This window comes from Delphinus delphis, chromosome 10 (genome assembly GCF_949987515.2).
Source record: "Delphinus delphis chromosome 10, mDelDel1.2, whole genome shotgun sequence".
NCBI classification, from domain to species: domain Eukaryota; kingdom Metazoa; phylum Chordata; class Mammalia; order Artiodactyla; family Delphinidae; genus Delphinus; species Delphinus delphis.
Window position 1 is genome coordinate 72,310,510 of NC_082692.2, and position 21,214 is coordinate 72,331,723.

At 36.0% G+C, this 21,214-nt stretch overlaps 1 protein-coding gene across 1 annotated transcript in view; it reads right to left on the bottom strand.

The window, feature by feature from the left end:
* DNAH12 (dynein axonemal heavy chain 12) overlaps window positions 1-21,214 on the bottom strand; it is a 229,191-nt gene that overhangs the window by 15,996 nt on the left and 191,981 nt on the right. Inside the window, exons 60-66 of the mRNA XM_060021479.1 lie at window positions 18,758-18,930; window positions 13,905-14,045; window positions 8,671-8,829; window positions 8,354-8,498; window positions 1,583-1,733; window positions 1,120-1,373; window positions 776-916 (exon numbers count right to left, since the gene is read on the bottom strand). Of these exons, the coding sequence (XP_059877462.1) occupies window positions 776-916; window positions 1,120-1,373; window positions 1,583-1,733; window positions 8,354-8,498; window positions 8,671-8,829; window positions 13,905-14,045; window positions 18,758-18,930 (1,164 nt within the window). The remainder of the gene's footprint in view (window positions 1-775; window positions 917-1,119; window positions 1,374-1,582; window positions 1,734-8,353; window positions 8,499-8,670; window positions 8,830-13,904; window positions 14,046-18,757; window positions 18,931-21,214) is intronic.

A 21,214-nucleotide genomic window follows, 5' to 3' on the forward strand; every position in this document is an offset into this window, starting at 1 on the left:
TACCTATCTGACGGGTAAATTTGGGGAAAGTCAAGCAAATATGCTTTGCTCAGCTTTTCCCTTTTCTCTCTTAGAAGTGAGCTTCCGGCAGGGAAGGAAGTTCTCCTCTGTTCCTCTGGGTAGATAAATGTACTTAATTCTGGGTTCAGTAATACTAAGCCCACTTGTTCACAGATATAAACTACATCTTCCAACCTAGTCTATATCAGTAATTAAGGTTATAATTTGGTTCCCATATGTTTGTACTTTTTCCTGTTTCTTAACTGGTAAGAATTTGGGCAGAGAAAAGGAGTGCTATTTATTGGAACTCCTAACGTCCTCAATACCATGTGCAAAACTTTTTTACATACGGATACATTGAAGAGTGTTATTAATGTGTCAAAACATTATCACTAGAATTTCCATGAAGGCAGATTTTTTTGGTGATGGCAGTGTCTATTTTACTCTCACTGCATTATATCGTACCTAACAAACATATTTGTTGAAAGAATAAATAAATAATGTTAAAATAGATTGCTACTCTTGGGTCTTAATTGTCTTAATCAAATGCACTGTTGGACTTTTGTACAAACTAAGAAATGTTCATTCATTCAACAAATATTTATTTGAGTATCTACTACATGGGAAGCAGAACACAACTGGGAATAAAATAACATAGGTAGAATTTCTATCTTCTTAGGAAATGCCTAAAGTTTAATATTAAATAAAATATTTATGTTTTCATATTTTTTCACTATAAAAACACATTTTAAAAGTTCCAGGGGCTGAGTATTACCAGTTCCTTTCCCTCGCATCCATTGAAAAACTGAGGATCAGAAACTGGATGAGTGAGATATGATTGGAGGAGATTTAGCCGAAGACCCGTAGGAGGCTCATTAGTCATTTTTACTCCATTCTGTAGAATTGTTACTGGGAACTAAGACAAAATAAACAAAGAGCATTACTCTAGATAACCAACTCAAGTCCTAAAAATACATACACTAGTGGATTAAAAATAGGTATAAGGGAGGACTCCAGAAATATTTTTAAAACCTCTTAAGGTTAAGCATTTAAGATATACAATATATCAATAACACATAACCAAATAAATGTACTAAACTCCATAGGAAATAAATATACTTTTGGAGATGGGTAACTTGTGAGCCAAAGCCTAAAGGATGAATTACAGCCTTCGGGAGAAAAATCTTCACATATTTTTTCCAACATGGGCATCCAGGAGACAGCGAGGTGACAGTTCTGTAGGCAAACCCAAGTTCCTTCCTCTATTGCTGCGTTAATCATTTTTGTTGCAATTGGTCCTTGTCCCTGTCCCAGTGAAATAGCTTGAAATTTATTTCCAGACATAGCTTTATCATTTGCAAATTTCAGTAGGCCTAAGAGGGCACAAAAAAATAAATGGTTTCACTGCTTACTCTAAAATTATAAAATGTGCCTTATGTTTCAGTGTATAAGTATTTAATTGTGAATAATTCTAGTTACCTTTCCTTATAAATACCGAATTTACTGATTTACACTCATCTAAGAAATAGATATTGAACAAGATGATTTATTTATAATTTATTAGTTGACATTATGCACTTACTGGCCATGGGATCTGCTCCTGGAGATAACACAAAAATTAAGGGAATGGTGCAATTTGAATCCAAATAACTCTTTGCCAAATCAAATGGTGGAGGCTCTACAAACTTTTTCCCTAGTTTGTCAGTTACATAGTTAGTTATAGCTGGACTTATCTGTTGAAGAGAGAAAAAATATGATCTTTAGAGTAACTTTTATTTCACATAACAACTTTGATTATTACTGAAAACCGACAGAGTAAACTATGAGTCTAATGGATAAGAAAAGCATGCAGCATATCATAGGCAAAGCGCTAATTTTCCTAATATATAAAAGGTATCTATAAATTGATGGGACAAGACTAACAATCCAAAAGAAAATGGGCAAAGAAGATAAACAGTTTATAGAAAATGAAATAGAAATGGATCTTAAACATAGGAAAAGATGCTCAACCTCATTTAGTATAGCAGAGACTGCAAACTGTCCCCATTCTGTGTCTCCTTTTGGTAACAGAACTCCAAGTTTTCCCAACCTTTCATGCAGCTAGATGTGGCTATGTGACTAAGTCTTGGCCAGAGAAATACAAATGGACATTATATATGGAGCTTCCAGATCTTATTTTTTATAAGGAAACTGTTTGCCTTCAACACTCTCTTTTCCTGTTCAACAGATGTGGTGTTCATGACCCAGCTTCAATCTCACTGACAAGGACCACACTTTAGGAGTCTTCTCTAGCATGAGAGAAGGAACTTGAATCTATGGATGATCTCAAGAACAGAGGTGCCCTGCCAGCCCTCAAGCAAATACTCTGGGCTGTTAGGAGAGATAGTGAAAATAACTTCTATTTTATTTCAGCTACTGTATTTTAGGTCCCTTTGTTACAGCAGCTTTGTCTATACCCTAATACTTATAAATAAGAAAAATACAAATTATAATTTTACTTAGATACCATTTTTCACCATCAGCTTGTTATATAAATGGGACAAAGATAGCCTGTGTGTATTTACCGCTGGATTGTTTATTTTTCACAGTAGGCTAAAACCTGTTAGCTCAAAAGGCCACTGGCACCAAACTCAAAATGTTACATATTCAACTGTTTTAAACATAGCCCAAATAAGCAGATTTTTAACCATTTAGAGTCTGCCTACTTTTCACCCAACGTCTGCTAGCCATAAAAAGATAAGCCCCAGGATATAAAGACCCCAAGCCACTGCTGCCCTTCAGAGCTCTGACACAGAGACTCTCAGCCGCCATGCTGATGAATAATGTTGTCCAGACACCACACAAGTCCCCTCTCCATTAGGAATTCCCTTGCCTTCCCCTCTCCTTTGGAGTTGTGGACCTCCCCTCACTCCCAGCCTCTGGACAGACACCTGCTATGAGGGATTTCTTCCTCCCCAACAAACAAACCTGTCAAAGTAACATCTAATGAAACTCATGTGCGTTACTGCCACCTCGATCAGCCCCAGAATCCTCAACCCCTCTGCACAGATTGGCAAAGATCCAAAAGTTTGGCAACAGGGCTTCCCTGGTGGTGCAGTGGTTAAGAATCCGCCTGCCAATGGAGGGAACACGGGTTTGAGCCCTGGTCTGGAAAGATCCCACATGCCGTGGAGCAACTAAGCCCACGCACAACAACTACTGAGCCTGCGCTCTAGAGCCCATGAGCCACAACTACTGAGCCCATGTGCCACGACTACAGAAGCCCACATGCCTAGAGCCCCTGCTCCACAACAAGAGAAGCCACCATAATGAGAAGCCCGTGCACTGCAATGAAGAGTAGCCCCCGCCTGCCGCAACTAGAGAAAGTCTGCACGCAGCAACGAAGACCCAACACAGCCAAAAATAAATAAATAAATAAATAAATATATTTTTTTAAAGTTTGGCAACATACTGGGTGGGCAAAAGTACAGGTAAACAGATATTTTCATATACTGCTGAGGAAGAGCAATCTGGTATAACTTTCATGGAGGACAATTTGAAAGTATCCATAAAATTACAGAGGGCAAATCCACTGACATAGCAATTTTGTTCCTAGGAATTTATTCTGATATATAGTTGCACATGTGATAAGGTTATTCATTGCAGCATTTTTATAATAAATAATATATAAATATTATAAAGATCCATCAGTAGGAACTGGCTAAAGAAATTATTGTACACTCATACAATGGAATACCATGCAATTGTAAAAAAAAAAGAAAGAGAACACTATTTGTGAATTAGTAGAGAAAAAAGCAATATGCAAAACAGTGGATGCTACCGTTTCTGTTGAAAATAAATGGAAAAAGAATTTATATGTATGTACATTTATATGTGTATAAAAGGACAACAAGAAGCAGATAACATTAACTGCTTGAGAGGAAGGATGATGAATGACTGAGAGATGGAGTCTGGAGGCACACTTTTCATCGTATTCATATATTCATGTGATTCAAAACAGTGCATCAGTTTTGAAACACAGGAAGATGTGACTTACTTGTAAATTATATTAAAATTAATTAAAAATAAAAGAATGCTGTTCATCAATATTAGCAGCAGAAAAATCAGTACAAAGAGGTATCAGACATTATCTTCTAAATGCCAAAGGACTTTCTAAAGGGAATGTGTAGGAATTTGATGGAGAGAGGAGTGATCATCACAGGCTTCTTTGGTCCTGGAAGGTTTGTGGAATACATGGGGAGGAAGGACAGGGGCTTCTATATGGGTAATTTACTGTAGTTGTGAGCAATTCTGTAGTTTTAAATAGTAGAAGTTTCAAGGAGAAGCATACTAGAAGTTTCAAGGAGCTTCTATATGGGGAATTTTGTGTAGTTGTGAGCAATTCTGTAGTTTTAAATAGAAGTTTCAAGCTGAAAAGAGGTCTGATTAGCCAAGGTAATAGACTGCAAAGCTGTACTTTTGTCATTATTCTACAGGTATTGACAGGCTCCTGAAGGTTTTTTTTAATAAAGAGCTCACAATGACATAGCAGCTTTTTATTTCTTTCTTTAATAACTACACATGAGCAATGATGAAATCTTTTTCATCCTTTTACCATTAACACCATGTAGAGTTTCCACCTAGCACAGGAGATCTTCAGTATACATTTTTAAGGAAAGGGAGATGCTGAGGACACAGAGACCTTGCTCCGCATTACCCTACGCACTGGCCAGGGGCAATGCTCCCTGACATGATGCAACTGCAATCGAGTATGATAGTTTTCTATAGAAAAAGTATCTTGTTCCAGTAATTTAACATGAGAAGAAGTCATAAGACTTTTCTATAATATTAAAATATATATTTTAATCCTTCATGTAAGATACTCTAGAAATTATGGAGACTTAAACAGACCTGGATATGGGCTTTGTGAGGATTAATTTTATGTGCCAGCTTGGCTAGGGCACAGTATCTAAATACCTGTTAAGGTATTTTTAAAATAAGATTAACATTTAAATCAGTAGACTTTGAGTAAAGTAGATTACTCTCCATAATGTGATTCGGCCTCATTCAATCAGTTGAAGGCCTTAAGAGAAAAAAAGACCAATTTCTACTGAGGAAGAGGGAATTCTGTCAGTAGACCACCTTTGGACTCAAGCTGCAACATCAGCTCTTCCCTGGGTCTGCAGCCTGCAGATTTTGGACTTGCCAGCTTCTCACAATCATTGAGCCAATTCCTTAAAATCATCAGAATCCTACTGATTCTGTTTCTCTGGAGAATCCTGACCAACACAGACTTTAACTGAATTTGGTTTAATGCAATTAAATTCAACTCAACTCACAGATATTTACTGAGATGTCCAACCATCTGCCAGGTACTGCTTTAAGTCCTGGAGATATTGAACAAAATAAGACATGCGTCCTGACCTCAAGAAGCTCAGAGTCCAGTGGGAGACCCTACCAAGTAGACAGACAATTATTTTGTATTCCAGTGTGGTCAGTGTGGTGTTTAAGCACAGGATCCCAAGCATGGCAGACAAACCAGTAACTCCACACGTGGTACTGAAACAACATCTCCACTGGTCATCAGAGAGCCATTCTGTGGAATGCAAATAGGCAGGGGTTTCCCAGATGCAGAGCTACTCATTCCTAAGTTTACCATGAACAAGGGAAGCTATTTGTGATGAAATAATGAATAAAGCACTGTTTTGGCCTTCAAGGGACTTATTTTCTAGTGAAAGGAACATATATATATATACATACAACTATAAGGTAGGAAAGAATGAGGTATATTTTAATAATGTACAAAGGTCTTTGGGAGTTAGAGTAAGGAGAAAGACTCAGAAGTCACGTAATTATATAGGCCTCTGTTTGAACCTACTCAGAGACTGAATGAAGCATTAGATAATGCTCCTTGTGAAAAAAATGTAAAAAAAAAAAGGAAAAAGAAAAGACAGGACCATTGCAATCACTTTCAATATCTTCATTTTATATGTGGTTGTAACTGGAACTCAGAAAGGTGAAGTGACTTACTCAAAGTTTTAAGCTACATATATAAGCATAGCTTTTAGTTTTTTTGGGTTTTTTTAAACATCTTTATTGGAGTATAATTGCTTTACAATGGTGTCTTAGTTTCTGCTTTATAACGAAGTGAATCAGCTATACATATACATATATCCCCATATCTCTTCCCTCTTGCGTCTCCCTCACCCCCTCCCTATCCCACCCCTCTAGGTGGTCACAAAGCACAGAGCTGATCTCGCTGTGCTATGCGGCTGCTTCCCACTAGCTATCTACTTTACATTTGGTAGTATTTATAAGTTAGCTTTTAGTCTTTTGTTTAAAATTTTTCCTTTCGTAACACTATAACACTTTTCTCGAGTGTATGAAAATTGGTATCAGCCTATTTATTTCACCTAAAGAAAGATTTTTGTGCTTGTTTGAACTAATAAAATTATGACACATTCAAGATTTTCTACTGTCTTCTGCTTCTAGTCAATATTGAGGAAATGGACCAGATTTACCTTCTTGCCATAAAGAACTAAAAAATGGGCAATATTAATGAAACAGCCATTTTCAGACATAAGGCTGTTCAGACAATAGGTGGTACAGGATAGTGATTCCTGATAAAAAAAAGAAACAAACAAGGTGAGACCTATTATCCCCTTGACTTTCCTCTGGGAGATACATTCCAGACTGTGGAACAAGGAGAGCAACTGAAAGTGGTACAACACAGTGTTGCTGAATTGGGAAGACAGGCATCAGAGTTCAAGGAGGCTCAGGCTGCTGGAAGTTTCAGAGTTCAAATCTGAAGGGAAGTATCCAGAGAAAGAGCTCAGAAATCTGCATAATATTGTCCTTCTATCTTTGCTGAAAACCATGGTATGTATACATAGGCCAAGCAAAGAGTGACTGGGGAGCTGTGAACTTGGGATATGAGGAGCTACCAGAGTTCATGAAAGGCTGGGAATCATTCAAGTTCCCAGTAGCCACAATGGAGAGTCCTTGGTGATCACTTGGGGCATTCAGTAAAGGCCCTAGAAGGACCACACTTTAGCCATGGAACTAAACTATCCATGGAGTAAAGGCTATTCTATACCTGCGCTAACAAATCTTAAACAATCTTTGAAAGGAGCAATCTGAATTTAACTGTATAGTCAAAGGGGTAGGTAAACCTTTTCTATAGAGAGCTAGATAGTAAATATTTTAGGTGTTGTGGGCCACATACAATTTCTGCTGCTTATTCTTTTTCTTTTCTTTTTTAAATTTACTTATTTTATTTATTTTCGGCTGCATTGGATCTTCATTGCTGCACATGGGCTTCTCATTGCGGTGGCTTCTCTTGTTGTGGAGCATGGGCTCTAGGCGTGCAGGCTTCAGGAGTTGTGGCATGTGGGCTCAGTAGTTGTGGCTTATGGGCTCTAGAGTGCAGGCTCAGTAGTTGTGGTGCACGGACTTAGCTGCTCTGCGGCATGTGGGATCTTCCCAGACCAAGGCTCGAACCCATGTCCCCTGCATTGGTAGGCAGACTCTTAACCACTGTGCCACCAGGGAAGCCCTATTATTTTTCTTTAAAACAACCCTTTAAAATGCAAAAATCATTTACAGTTCATGGGCTGAACAAAAATAGGTCACTGGCTAGATTTGGCCCAGAGGTGTTGTTTGCTAATCCTGAACCAGCAGAACAAAAGTCAACAATCTTTAAAGGAAGATGACAAAATCAAAATCATAAACAATGTTGAGCATCCAATCAAACATTACTGGGCATGCCAGGATGTGGGAAAATATAATCTATAACCAAGAGTAAAGTCAGTCAATAGAAACAGATCCAGAAATGATGGAATTAGCAGTCAAGGATTTAAAAACAGTTATTATAACTGTTTTCAAGTATTTAAAGAAAAGTATAAACAGAATGAAAGGAGAAATAGAATATATAAAAAAGAACAAAATGAACATTCTGTAAATGAAATATACAGTTGCTGAAACAAAAATTAATTGGATGGAATTAATAGCAGATTAGACACTACAAAAGAAGAAATCACCAAATTTAAAGATAGCAATAGAAACTGTCCAAACTGAAGTACAGTGATACAAAGGATTTTAAAATAATTAACAGCGTATCAGTCACCTATGGTATAATATCAAGCAGTCTAACGTATATTTAATTGGAATCATGGGAAAAAAGTATTTGAAGAAATAATGGCCAAAGTTTTTCTCAAGTTGAGGAAAACTATAAACCTACAGATCCAAGGAACTCAATGAACCCACGTGAGCATCTGAAATAAAGGTTAAAGTACCAAATAACAATAACTTTAAACCTAGTACTTCATAAATGGCAAATTATCTGGGTTCCAAATAGAACACATTTGTCTTTTACCTTATCAGGTCTTAAGCACCGAAGAATTATGATTTTCTGTAGTTCATTTAGCCTTGTATCCATTGGTGCTGGAAATTTAGCATTGTGTGGCTCTTTACTATCATAGATCTCCCGCCATTCAGCTATATTGTCACAAAAATGATTCCTAATGGAAAGAAAAGCTTAATGATTATCCTTTCATTGGGAAAAAATTTTAAAAAGAGATTGTTGAATGAGGAGATGAATCAAGACAGCTATAGAAATATTTTTTAAAAATCACTAGATTACAAATTTACCCATTACTATTCAATGCTAAGTCATTGTGTTTAAACAATTACCTGAGTCCTTTGAACGCAGGAAATTCACTTGCACGACAGATTTCCTCCCAGCTTTTATCCTGTAGCCAAGTTGGATCAGGATTTTTCTCAGAACTCTTAAGACTTACACCTCCAGTTAAAAGAAACATCAGTTCCTGGTATTCAATCTCTTTCTTTGCCCTGTGTTCCCAAAATAAGGACTGCTGTAAATTGTTGTTTTAAAATTGAATGAAGTCAATTTCTGCTTATATAGCCTGGATAAAACAATCAGAACTGACCTACCCTACTGCTATAAACAACTAGGAACTGGAAAAAAAATAAAAGAAACAATTGTTTTTAGAAATTATAATAGCTAGTGCAGGACTGTGGGCCATGAAAAAAAGGGAGACAAGGTGATCCCCATGATTGCCTCAGCTAACCGCCAGGAGGCACTTTTCAGACTACAAAGCATGAGGGTAATCAAATCAGAATCTAAGAGTACTGCTGAGTTGAAGAGACAGAGATCAGAGTTAAGGAAGGCTAAGGTGGCTGCAATTTGTGGGCAGAGTACCAGAAGGGAGGAAGATACATGGATGAGGAGCTCCAGAAATCTGCATAGAAATCCTTTTTATTCTATTGCTAAATGCTGAGTTATGTATGAGTAGGGTAAAACCCCAGGAGGACAGGCAAAGAATATCTGGGGAGCTGCAAACTAAGTAGCTACCAGAGCTCACACAGGAGTGAATATATGAGTTATTGCCAACTAGAGTTGAATCTTTATTGAACACCAGAGGAGTTCAGTGGTGACACTGGAGATACTTTAGTAGTGAAGCTAACCTAGCTGTAGAATAAAGTCTACTCTAAAACTGTCATAAGAAATCTTAAAAATAAGACTTGAAGAGGTCAAATGAATTCAGTATAATTTAAGTACCTGCAAAAGTAAAGTCTAGTGCTCTTTAAAGCAATTAAGAAAAGAGAGAAAAACAAATACCGTATGCTAACATATGGAATCTAAGAAATCTATAATCATATATGGAATCTAAGAAAAAAAAAAAAAGGTCATGAAGAACCTAGGGGTAAGACAGGAATAAAGACACAGACCTACTACAGCATGGACTTGAACATATGGGGAGGGGGAAGGGTAAGCTGTGAAAGTGAGAGAGTGGCATGGACACATATACACTACCAAAGGTAAAATAGATAGCTAGTGGGAAGTAGCCACATAACACAGGGAGATCAGCTAGGTGGTTTGTGACCACCTAGAGGGGTGGGATAGGGAGGGTGGGAGGGAGGGAGACGCAAGAGGGAAGAGATATGGGAACATATGTATATGTATAACTGATTCACTTTGTTATAAAGCAGAAACTAACACACCATTGTAAAGCAATTATACTCCAATAAAGATGTTAAAAAAAAAAAAAAAAAGACCCAGCACTTACCAATGTAAAATTCACAACATCCATAACCAGGAGAAAAGTCAGTACATAGATGCGATGTAGAAGTGATAGAGATGATATAACAAGCAGCTAAGAATGCTAAAAGAGCTATTATAAACATGCTGAAGGAGTGAAAGTGAAACATGAACATAATGAAGAGAGAAGTGGGCAAAATAAAAAATAACCAAATGAAACTTCTAGGATAAAAAATTAAAATCTAAAAGAAAAATTCACTGACTTTTTCTCAGATTTACAGAAATTGAAAGTATGCATTACCAGTAGACCTACACTATAAGAAATGTTCAAGGAAATTTCAGGTAGATGGAAATTTGAATCAACAAAAAAGAATAAAGAGCATCAGAAATGGTAACTAGTAGATAAACATAAAAGACATTTTTCTGTTACTTATGTCTCTTTTAAAAGTAATTGACTATAGCAAAATAACAACATGCTGTGGGCTTTATAACATATATACAAGTAAAATGTATGACAATAAAACAAAAGCTATGAGGGGAAAGATAAAAGTATATTGTTTTCAGTTCTTATATATATATGAAGTAGTATAATTTTACCTGAAGATAGACGATAAGTTCAAAGGTATACTATAACCCTAAACAAATCACTAAAATAATAAAACATAAAATTATAGCTAATAAACCAACAAAGGAGATAAAATGGAATCATAAAAATACTCAATTTAAAGAAAAATAGATTTATAGAGACGTGGATGAGCCTAGAGACTGTCATACATAGTGAAGTAAGTCAGAAAGAGAAAAAGAAATATCGTATATTAACATATATATGTAGAATCTAGAAAAATGGTACAGATACACCAGTTTGCAAGGCAGAAATAGACACACAGGCGTAGAGAACACATGTATGGACACCAAGGGGGGAAGGGGGGTGGGATGAATTGGGAGATTGGGATTGACATGTATACATTAATATGTGTAAAACAGATAACTAATGAGAACCTGTTATGTAAATAAATAAAAATAAAACCCACAGGTTAAAAAAATAAATAAAACAGACACTAAGTTCCCAAAAAAAAAGAAATATAGAAAATGAGGAAACATGCAACAAAGAAAAGATGGGCAAAACAAAATAAATCATAAGATGGTCGATTTAAACATAACTCTATTATCTCATTAAATGGAAATAGTCAACAATTTCATTAAAGGTAGTGATTATCAGATTGGATAAAACAAGTAAGACCTAATTACATGCTGTCTATAGACACAGTTTAAATATAAAACAAATAGGTTAAAAGTAAAAGTATGGAAAAATATATACCATGCTAACACTATTCAAAAGAAAGCTGGAGGGGCTACAATAATATCATACAAAGTAGATTTCAGAGCAATAAATATTACCAGGGATTTTAAAAAGTCAAGTCAATTTATTAAGAGGACATAACAGTCCTAAACATTTATACATCTAATAACAGCATCAAAACACAAAGTAATATTGATAGAACTGCAAGGAAAAGTCTCTATAGTTAGAGATTTCAACTCTCTCTCTATAACTGAACAAGTAGATAGAAAATCAATAAAGATATAGATGATATATGGACCATCTTGACCTCCTTGACATTTTAGAACATTCCATCCAAGAACAGCAAAATATACATTCTTTCCAAGAGCACATAGAACATTTACAAAGATGGATCATATTCTGGGCCATCTAATGTCTCACTCATAAAATTTCTGGAACAGGAATAACTATAGAGACAGAAAGCAGATCAGTATTACCTGGGGCTAGAAGTAAGAGCAGGAATTGACTAAACTGGCAAAAGGAAACTTCTGGGGATGATGGAAGTGTTCTAAAACTGGATTTTGGTGATGGTTGCACAATTATATAAATGTACTAAAAATCATCTAACTGTATTCTTACAATGGGGGAATTGCATAATGTGGCAATTACACCTAATAAAGCTGAAAAAAAGAGGATATCTCTATCGAGTGACTTACATTTATATTAATAGAAAAAGGTGCACAAGAACATTTACAGTGTATTCCCTTTGTGTAAGAAAGGAAAATAAGAAAAACATAAACAAATATATATAAACACACACGCACACACTTCACAAAAATTTACTCAAAATGGATCATAGACCTAAATGTAAAATGCAAAACTATAAAATTCCTAGAAGATAACATAGGAAAAAATCTAGGAGGTGTTAGGTATGGCAATAACTTTTTAGATACAACACCAAAGGCACAATCCATGAAAAAAAGAATTGATGAAGTGGACTTCATTAAAATTTAAAACATTTGCTCTGCAAAAGACAGAGAATAAGAAGGCAAGCTACACACTAGGAGAAAATATTTCCCAAAGATGTATCTGATAAAGGACTGTCATCCAACTCAACAACAAAAGATGAACAACCAAACTGATTAATAAATGGACAAAAGACCTAACAGATGCTTCACCAAAAATGATATAAAGATACCAAATAAGCAAATGAAAATATTTTCAATATTATATATCATTAGTGAATTGCAAATTAAAACAAGATTACACTACGCATCTATTAGAATGGTGAAATCCAGAACACTGACAAGACCAAATGCTGGCAAGGTTGTGAAGCAACAGGAACTCTCATTCATTGCTGGTAGAATGCAATGGATTAAGGAATGTAACCTATATGCTTGTTGAGCCTCTTCTGGGATCTGTGATGCAGAATGGATTTAGACTTTCACTTAGGACCCATTTTCAAAGTAATTTTCACAGAGAAAATATTAGTCAAGAAGAAAACTCTTTTAATATTTTAATGGTCCCATGAGTGAGAAAATAAAGGTGCTCCTTCAGCACCTTCCCCTGCCCAATATGTTCTGGCCTGAGTTTTTGCTTTTTCCAGAGTGTGGGTCAGTTTCAACATTCAAGACATCAAGGACCACAAGCCAAGATTCCTAAAAATGCTGAGATGCTGCATGGAATCTCTTGGAATACAGTTTCTTATAAAACTAAACATACTCTTACCCATGATCCAGCAATCACACTTCTTAGTATTTAACCAAATAAGTTAAAAACTTATGTGCACACAAAAACCTGAAGTTTTATTCATACTTTTCAAAACTTGCAAGCAACCAAGATGTCCTCCAGTAGGTGAATAGATAAACTACAGTACATCCAGACAATGAAATATTACTCAGTGCTAAAAAGAAATGAACAATCAAGCCATGAAAAGACATAGAAGAATCTTAAATACGTGTTATTAAGTGAAAGAAGCCAATCTAAAAACTCTCTTTCTTTTTTTTTTTTTTGGCCACGCCACACGGCTTGCAGGATCTTAGTTCCCTGACCAGGCCAGCAGTGAAAGCACCGAGTCCTAAGCGCTGGACTGCCAGGGAATTCCCTGAAAACTCTATTTCTTGATCTGAGTGGTAGTTATGCAGATTTTTGCTTTGTACGAATTTACCAAACTGTACCTGAACATTTTGTGAGCTTTTCTGTATGATCCAAATTTTAAAAATCAAACATCAAAACACCAATACTACTATAGAGAAATGTACAAGTAAAATCATGAATTATGCAGAGCTAAAACATGATATCCTTCTGTGAGAAGCCATTGATTAGGTTTTCCAGGCAAGTTTTTTTTTTTTTTTGCAGTACACGGGCCTCTCACTGTTGTGGCCTCTCCCGTTGCGGAGCACAGGCTCCGGACGTGCAGGCTCAGGAGCCATGGCTCACAGGCCTAGCTGCTCCACGGCATGTGGGATCTTCCCGGACCGGGGCACGAACCCATGTCCCCTGCATTGGCAGGCGGACTCTCAACCACTGCGCCACCAGGGAAGCCCCAGGCAAGTTTTTAAAAGAAAGAAAAAGCAAGTAACTTACAAAAGAAGATTGGCACATAATAAAAAAGAAAACAATAGCTTGTCCTTCTCAAACAGTGATCGGCATATATTACAATATAAGTTGTATGTGAAGTGGTCATTTAAATATCGTAGGCGCTTTTCCAAAATTTTGGATTTGTTACTGAAAGGTTAAAAAAAAAAGGAAAATATATTGAGTCAAGTAAAACTAAGAAAAAATAAGTAACATATGAATTAACATACAAGTTGTTTTTATTTTATCGAAATAACCACTGTTAAAAATATGAAACTACACACACACACACACACACACACACACACACACACACACACACACACATGCATATATTGGGTTCACCAAAAAGTTTATTCAGGAAAATACCCGAAAGAACTTTTTGGTCAGCCCAATAAAAATGGTGACATCTGAGTAAGCGCTCTGGATTGTACCAGTGTGAACTTCCTGGTTGTGATACTGTACTATAGTTATATAAGATATTATCATTGGAAGGGAACCCTCATGCACTATTGGTGGGATTGTAAATTGGTACATAGTCCCACTATGAAAAACAGTATGGGGGTTTCTCAAAAAAATAAAAATAGAACTACTATACAATCCAGCAATGCTACTTCTGGGTATGTACCCACCACAAAACTCCAAAAACACTAATTCAAAAAGATATATGCACCCTATGTTTACTGCAACATTATTTTTTTTTAATTGAAGTATAGTTGATTTACAATATTGTGTACATTTCAGGTGTACAGCACTGCGATTCAGTTATACATTTATATATATACATATAAATCTATATATTCTTTTTCAGATTCTTTTCCCTTATAGGTTATTATATAATATTGAGTATAGTTCCCTGTGTTATATAGTATGTCCTTGTTGGTTATCTATTTTATACATAGTAGTGTGTATATGTTAATCCCAGTCTCCTAATGTATCCCTCCCCTGACTCCTGTTTTCCCCTTTGGTAACCATAAATTTGTTTTCTGTGTCTGTCTCTCTCTGTTTTGGAAATAAGTTCATTTGTGTCTTTTTCTTTTAGATTCCAGATACAAGCGATGCCATATTTGTCTTTCTCAGTCTAGAATACTTCACTTAGTATGAGAATCTCTAGGTCCATCCATGTTGCTGCAAATGGCATTATTTCATTCTTTTTTTATGGCTGAGTAATATTCCACTGTACATATATACCGCATCTTTTTTTTTCTCTCTCTTCTTTTTATTAATGTAGTATATCATATTGATTGATTTTTTAAACATCTTTATTGGAGTATAATTGCTTTACAATGGTGTGTTAGTTTCTGCTTTATAACAAAGTGAATCAGCTATACATATACATATATCCCCATATCTCCTCCTTCTTGTGTCTCCCTCCCACCCTCCCTATCCCACCCCTCTAGGTGGTCACAAAGTACTGAGCTGATTATCTTTTCAAATTATGGTTTTCTCTGGATATATGCCCAGGAGTGGGATTGCAGGATCATATGGTAGTTCTATTTTAAGATTTTTAAGGAACCTCCATACTGTTCTCCATAGTGGCTGTACCAGTTTACATTCTCACCAACAGTGTAAGAGGGTTCCTTTTTCTCCACACCCTCTCTAGCATTTATTATTTGTAGACTTTTTGATGATGGCCATTCTGACTGGTGTGAGATGATACCTCATTGTAGTTTTGATTTGCATTTCTCTTATAATTAGCGATGCTGAGCATCTTTTCATGTGCCTTTTGGCCATCTGTGTGTCTTCTTTGGAGAAATGTCTATTTAGGTCTTCTGCCCATTTTTTGATTGGAATTTAAGTGTCCATCAATAGATGACTGAATAAAGAAGATGTGGTATATATACACAACATATACTTAGCCATAAAAAAAGAAAATTTGCCATTTGCAACAACATGGAAGGAACTAGAGTGTATATGCTAAGTGAAATAAGTCAGAGAAAAATATCATATGATCTCTCTTATATGTAGAATCTAAAAAACAAAACAAATGAACAAACAAAACAACACAGAAACAGATTTATAGATACAGAGAGCAAACTGGTGGTTGCCAGAGGGGATGGGGTGGGGGCCATATAGGTGAAGGGGATTAAGAGGTACAAATTTCCAGTCAGAAAATAAATCAGACATGGGATGCAACATAGCATAAGGAATATAGTCAATAATATTGTAATACTTTTGTATGGTGACAGATGGTTACTAGACTTATTGTCGTGATTATTTCTTAATGTATTTAAATGTTGACTCACTATGTTGTACACCTGAGACTAACATAATATTGTACATTAACTACACTTCAGCTGAAAAAAAAAAGATGTAAGAACTGGAGAAACTGGGTAAAGGGTACGTGGGACCTCCCTGTACAGTTTTGTGTGTGTGCAACTTCGTATGAAGCTATATGTTAAAAATGGGGTATAATTCTATGAGAAAATGAAATATGGTTTACACCATCTCTCTATTTTCAAAATTCTAAATTTCTTATTGTACTCCCAAATGACTGAAAACAATCAGTTAATTAAAAAGCACCTACTGAATATCTATGAGTGTGAGAATCTAAGCTGGGGAGGGAACTGTAAGAGATAAAGAATTATGAAACATTTACCTGCCTCAAAGAAGCATAAAATCTAGATCAAGATCCATATGTTAAAAAAAAAAAAAGAAAAGTAAGAAAACATATGGACAAAAGTGATTACTTCTGGATGGGTTATGACTAATAATTATTTTCTTCTTTATACTCTTACATGCTTAAAACTTTTGCAATAAGAATACGTTGCTTTCATTTTTTTAGTTCAATTTTTTCAGTAATACTTATGGGAATCTAAGACGATACACCCATTCTAGGAAAGTTTAGCAGTTACTTAAAAAAAAATAAACAAGCAACTACCACATGACCCAGCAACTGCACTCCTGGGCAGTTATCTTGGAGAAATGAAAACTTATGTTCACACAAAAACCTGTCCATGCATTTTATAGCAATTTTATTTGTAAAAGCCAAAACCTGGAAATAACCCAGATGTCCTGTAATAAGTGAATGATTAAACAAACTGTAGTACATCAATATCATTAAATCCTCTCAGCAATAAAAAGGAGTAAACGATCTAAATGAATCCCCAGAGAATTATATTGGGTGAAAAAAAGCCAATTCCCAAAAGTTACATAGTGTATGATTCCATTTATATAACATTGTTGAAGTGACAAAATTATAGAAATGGAGAACAGATTAGTGGTTGCCAAGGGTTACGGTCAGCATGAGAATGGGAGGAAGATGAGTATGGCTATAAAAGGGCAACATGGGTATCCTTGTGGTGATGAAAGTACTCTGTATCTTGACTGTGTCAACATCAATATTCTGGTTGTGATATTATACTACAGTTTCTCAAAACATCACCATTGAGGAAACTGCATAAAGAGTACATGGGATTGCTGCATTTTTTCTTATAATTGCATGTGAATCTACAATTATCTCAAAATTAAAAGTTTAATTTTTAAAAAGTAATACTTGGATCCATGGGAATGGGATGGAAGGGGAGGGGGTAGTGACACTTCTCTGAGCAGACCTTCTGTATGGGATTTACTTTTGGAGTCATATTGATGGCTTACGTACTCAAAAATATAATTAAAATCAACAAGGAAAAGGGGGAAACTCTAAAATGAAATATAAAAATAAACAAATTACCCTAACTGTATTTCACGTGAATAACAAACATCATCATACTAAAGGAGGAAAAACTAACCCAAGTAACTTTTGAATATAGTTTTTTGCATATAAAAACAAAAAGACTGTAAGTTTCTGTGTGAATACATGCATCCAATTCTCTTTAGTATATACCCAAGAATTGCTAGATTTGCTGGAAATACTAGATCATACGGCAAATCTATGTTTAATATTTTGAGGAACTTCTAAAAATGTTTCCAAAGTGGATGCATTATTTTACAATCCCACCAGCAGTGTATGAGGGTTCTGATGACTTCACATCCTCGACACCTATTATTGACATTTATGTCAATTCTTCAACTTGAACATCCTACATCATGTAGGGTATGTTAATTCAAATTCCAAATCCCAACTGGGAAAGTTTAGGGATTTCAATCACTCAGGAAAGATTGTTCTACCAAGAGCCCATGTAGAACACATATGCTAGGCTCAAATCATATTTTTATTCTACTTAACAGTTACTAAATACCAGATATTGTTAAAAAATACTCTATAAATATTATCTTTTTAATTCTCATAACAACTCTTAAAGGTAGGTATTATTATTATCCCTATTTTATAGATAAGAAAAATTGAGGCAATTACAGAAAAGTTAGCTGACTTGCCTGTATTCATGCAGCTATTATGTGGCAGAACTGAAATTTAATCGCTTACTCCAGTCTAACTCCAAAATCTGTGTACATTCAGTAATTGGTTAAAGTGAAAATATCTAGCAAATGATTAGAAATGTGGGGCTGAAATTTTTTAGAGACCTCAAGGCTGGAGAAAGATATATTGGAGTTGCTAGCAAAGATAGGTCATGTGCTTTATCAAAATATTCAAAAGAGAGGGGCAAAAAGACCTAAAGCTAATCCCTCTATGCCTAAATCTTGAGTAGAAGTGAAACAAAACTTAAAATAGAAATGAGGCCTGCTTGCTTGCTCTTTCCTTCTTTCTTTCCTTCCTTCCTCCCTTCCTCCCATCCTTCTTTCCTTCCCTCTTCCCCTTCCTTCCCTCCCTTCTTCCTTCCTTCCTTCACTTTCCCCATATTTTGTAATGTTCTATAGTGAATATGTATTATATAAACAGTAAGAAAAAAATTATATATTTTAAATGGAAGGATGGTGAAAATCCAACCTAGGGAGCATGAATGAAGCTAGAGAATGTTTACCTGTCATGAATAGAGTTGATATAAAGGTTCACAAACCAGATGAGAGAGTACTGGTACATGGGATCAATGTTAGCCAGGTCTGCAATGCTAAAGAATAATACTGATGAATGTTTAGCAATAGGTCTATAGCCTTCTCGAGACTCTGCTATTTTGAGTTCTGTTTTTTCTGCAATCTAGAAGAAGAGAAAAATCAAGATTAAGAAATAGGAGATGTTTTAATTATATATTGTTCATATAATGAAATTTATATTAAAAATATCCCCTAACTTAATGACAAAATTATACAGGCATAGTTTACATCAAAGGGCTTTACTATGCTAAAATCTATTAAAAAAAGAAAGGGAGGGGGCTTCCTTGGTGGCGCAGTGGTTGAGAGTCCGCCTGCCGATGCAGGGGACACGGGTTCATGCCCTGGTCCGGGAAGATCCCACATGCCGCGGAGCAGCTGGGCCCGTGAGCCATGGCCGCTGAGCCTGCGCATCCGGGGCCTGTGCTCCGCAATGGGAGAGGCCATAACAGTGAGAGGCCCCGGTACCGCAAAAAAAAAAAAAGAAAGGGAGGGACTACCCTGGTGGACCAGTGGTAAAGAATCTGCCTTCCAATGCAGGGGACACTGGTTCGATCCCTGGTCCGGGAACTAAGGTCCCACATGCCGTAGGGCAACTAAGCCCGTGCACCACAACTACTGAGCCTGCGCGCCTCAACTAGAGCGCCTGCATGCCGCAAACTACAGAGCCCATGTGCTCTGGAGCCCGCAGGCCACAACTAGAGAAGAGAAAAGAAACCCTGCATGACACAACTAGAGAGACGCCCATGTGCCGCAATGAAGAGTCCACGCATTGCAACTAAAGCTCCCACGTGCCTCAGCGAAGCTCCTGCATGCTGCAACTAAGACCCAACGCAGCCAAAAAAAAAGAGTCTAAAAAAGAAAGAAAGGAAAAGGAAGGAAGGAAAGAACTAGAGAGAGAGGGAAGAAGAAGAGAGGGTGGAAAGAAGGGAGGTAAAAGAAAGAAAAATCGCTTTACAGATTGAAGGTGTAACTACCCACCAATCATCTCTTTCTTATTTGAGGAATACAAAACTGTCAATCTTTCCTTATTCTTTGCCTTCATCTGACATGTATCTATTATTGTCACTCACCCTCTTTTATTTTAATAGGTCAGAGATAGAGAGGGAGATGGAGAGAGAGACAGCAAGTGTGCATGTGTGTATGGCTTAAGGTGTCAACATGTGTACCAGAACCCAGCACAAAGTCTGACAAAGTAGGAATTCAGAAATATTTGTTGGCTGATGGTTTGATACATTAAGAATACCTTTTTACCGTGAAATTCTCAAATTTTTAACTTTTCTGGGCTGAATAAGGGTATAGATATTTAACCCCAAATGAAAAAATTTCTCCAAGATAACAGCCCTTCCAATGACAACTCAATCTGATAGGTTGATATTCTACAGGAAAAACATGTAGAGCATTTTTCCAACCCTCTCTCCCTTCTTTGGAAATGCTAGCCACAGACTCTCTTGAATAAATGTGCCTATGTAGCCATGTTTATATTGAATGATCCTGTTTATAGCTGATTAAATCAGGTGGGAGGGATAGAACCAGACCCAAAATAAGCTAATTAATTTTCCCACCAGAGAATGAGAACTTTAGGAGCATCAAAAACTGAAATCAGGTGGTACTTGGCCTTAGTGCTAAAAGGTAATGGTATCGGAGTTGGTTTCTATGTGCAAGATAAACATACGAAGGAACAGTATAAAAGTTTTACAGAAAAAATTGGTCTCCGGATGGAGCAGAAAGAAGCACATATGAGAACGACACAACCTTAGAGAAAGGGAGAGACAAAGAGCATAGAAACTTAATGTTTTCCATTAATTCCTGAGGCCTGTATGTACTTCCTATAATTGGGAAAATAAAATATCCCCTTGTATATTTTTTATTTAAGCTAATTTGAGTAGGTTTCTGTTCCTTGCAAGCAAACTTTCCCCCAAATTACAGTGTAGCTACAATTAAAAGTAAGGTTTGAACCTCAAACTTGACTATAAGTGAAACAAAGTTATCAACAATGGAAATTAATGACATTTTTACAAAAGAAAGCATAATCTTGGTATTCTCATTTTAACCTCCTGTTATTTAACCCTTAATTTTTTCAGCTAAATGCCATTTACCATTAACAGCAACAGTAAGCAAAAACATTGAGCAAATATTGTTATTATTTTTAAAGAGTAAATAATAATTTAACTCAGGTTCCAAGGCTTAATCTGCAGTGTATTTATAAATAGTGTTATATTTATATATACTTGGCTGCTTAGTATGAAACACTAAACTCAAGACATATAGAGTTTTGATTAATTACCATTAATGGCCTAAAATCAAAGGACAAGACATTTTCTAACAAATAAACATTGTGAGCACACGATGTTAAAAGAGGAGAATTTATTATTTGTAAAAATTTCCGG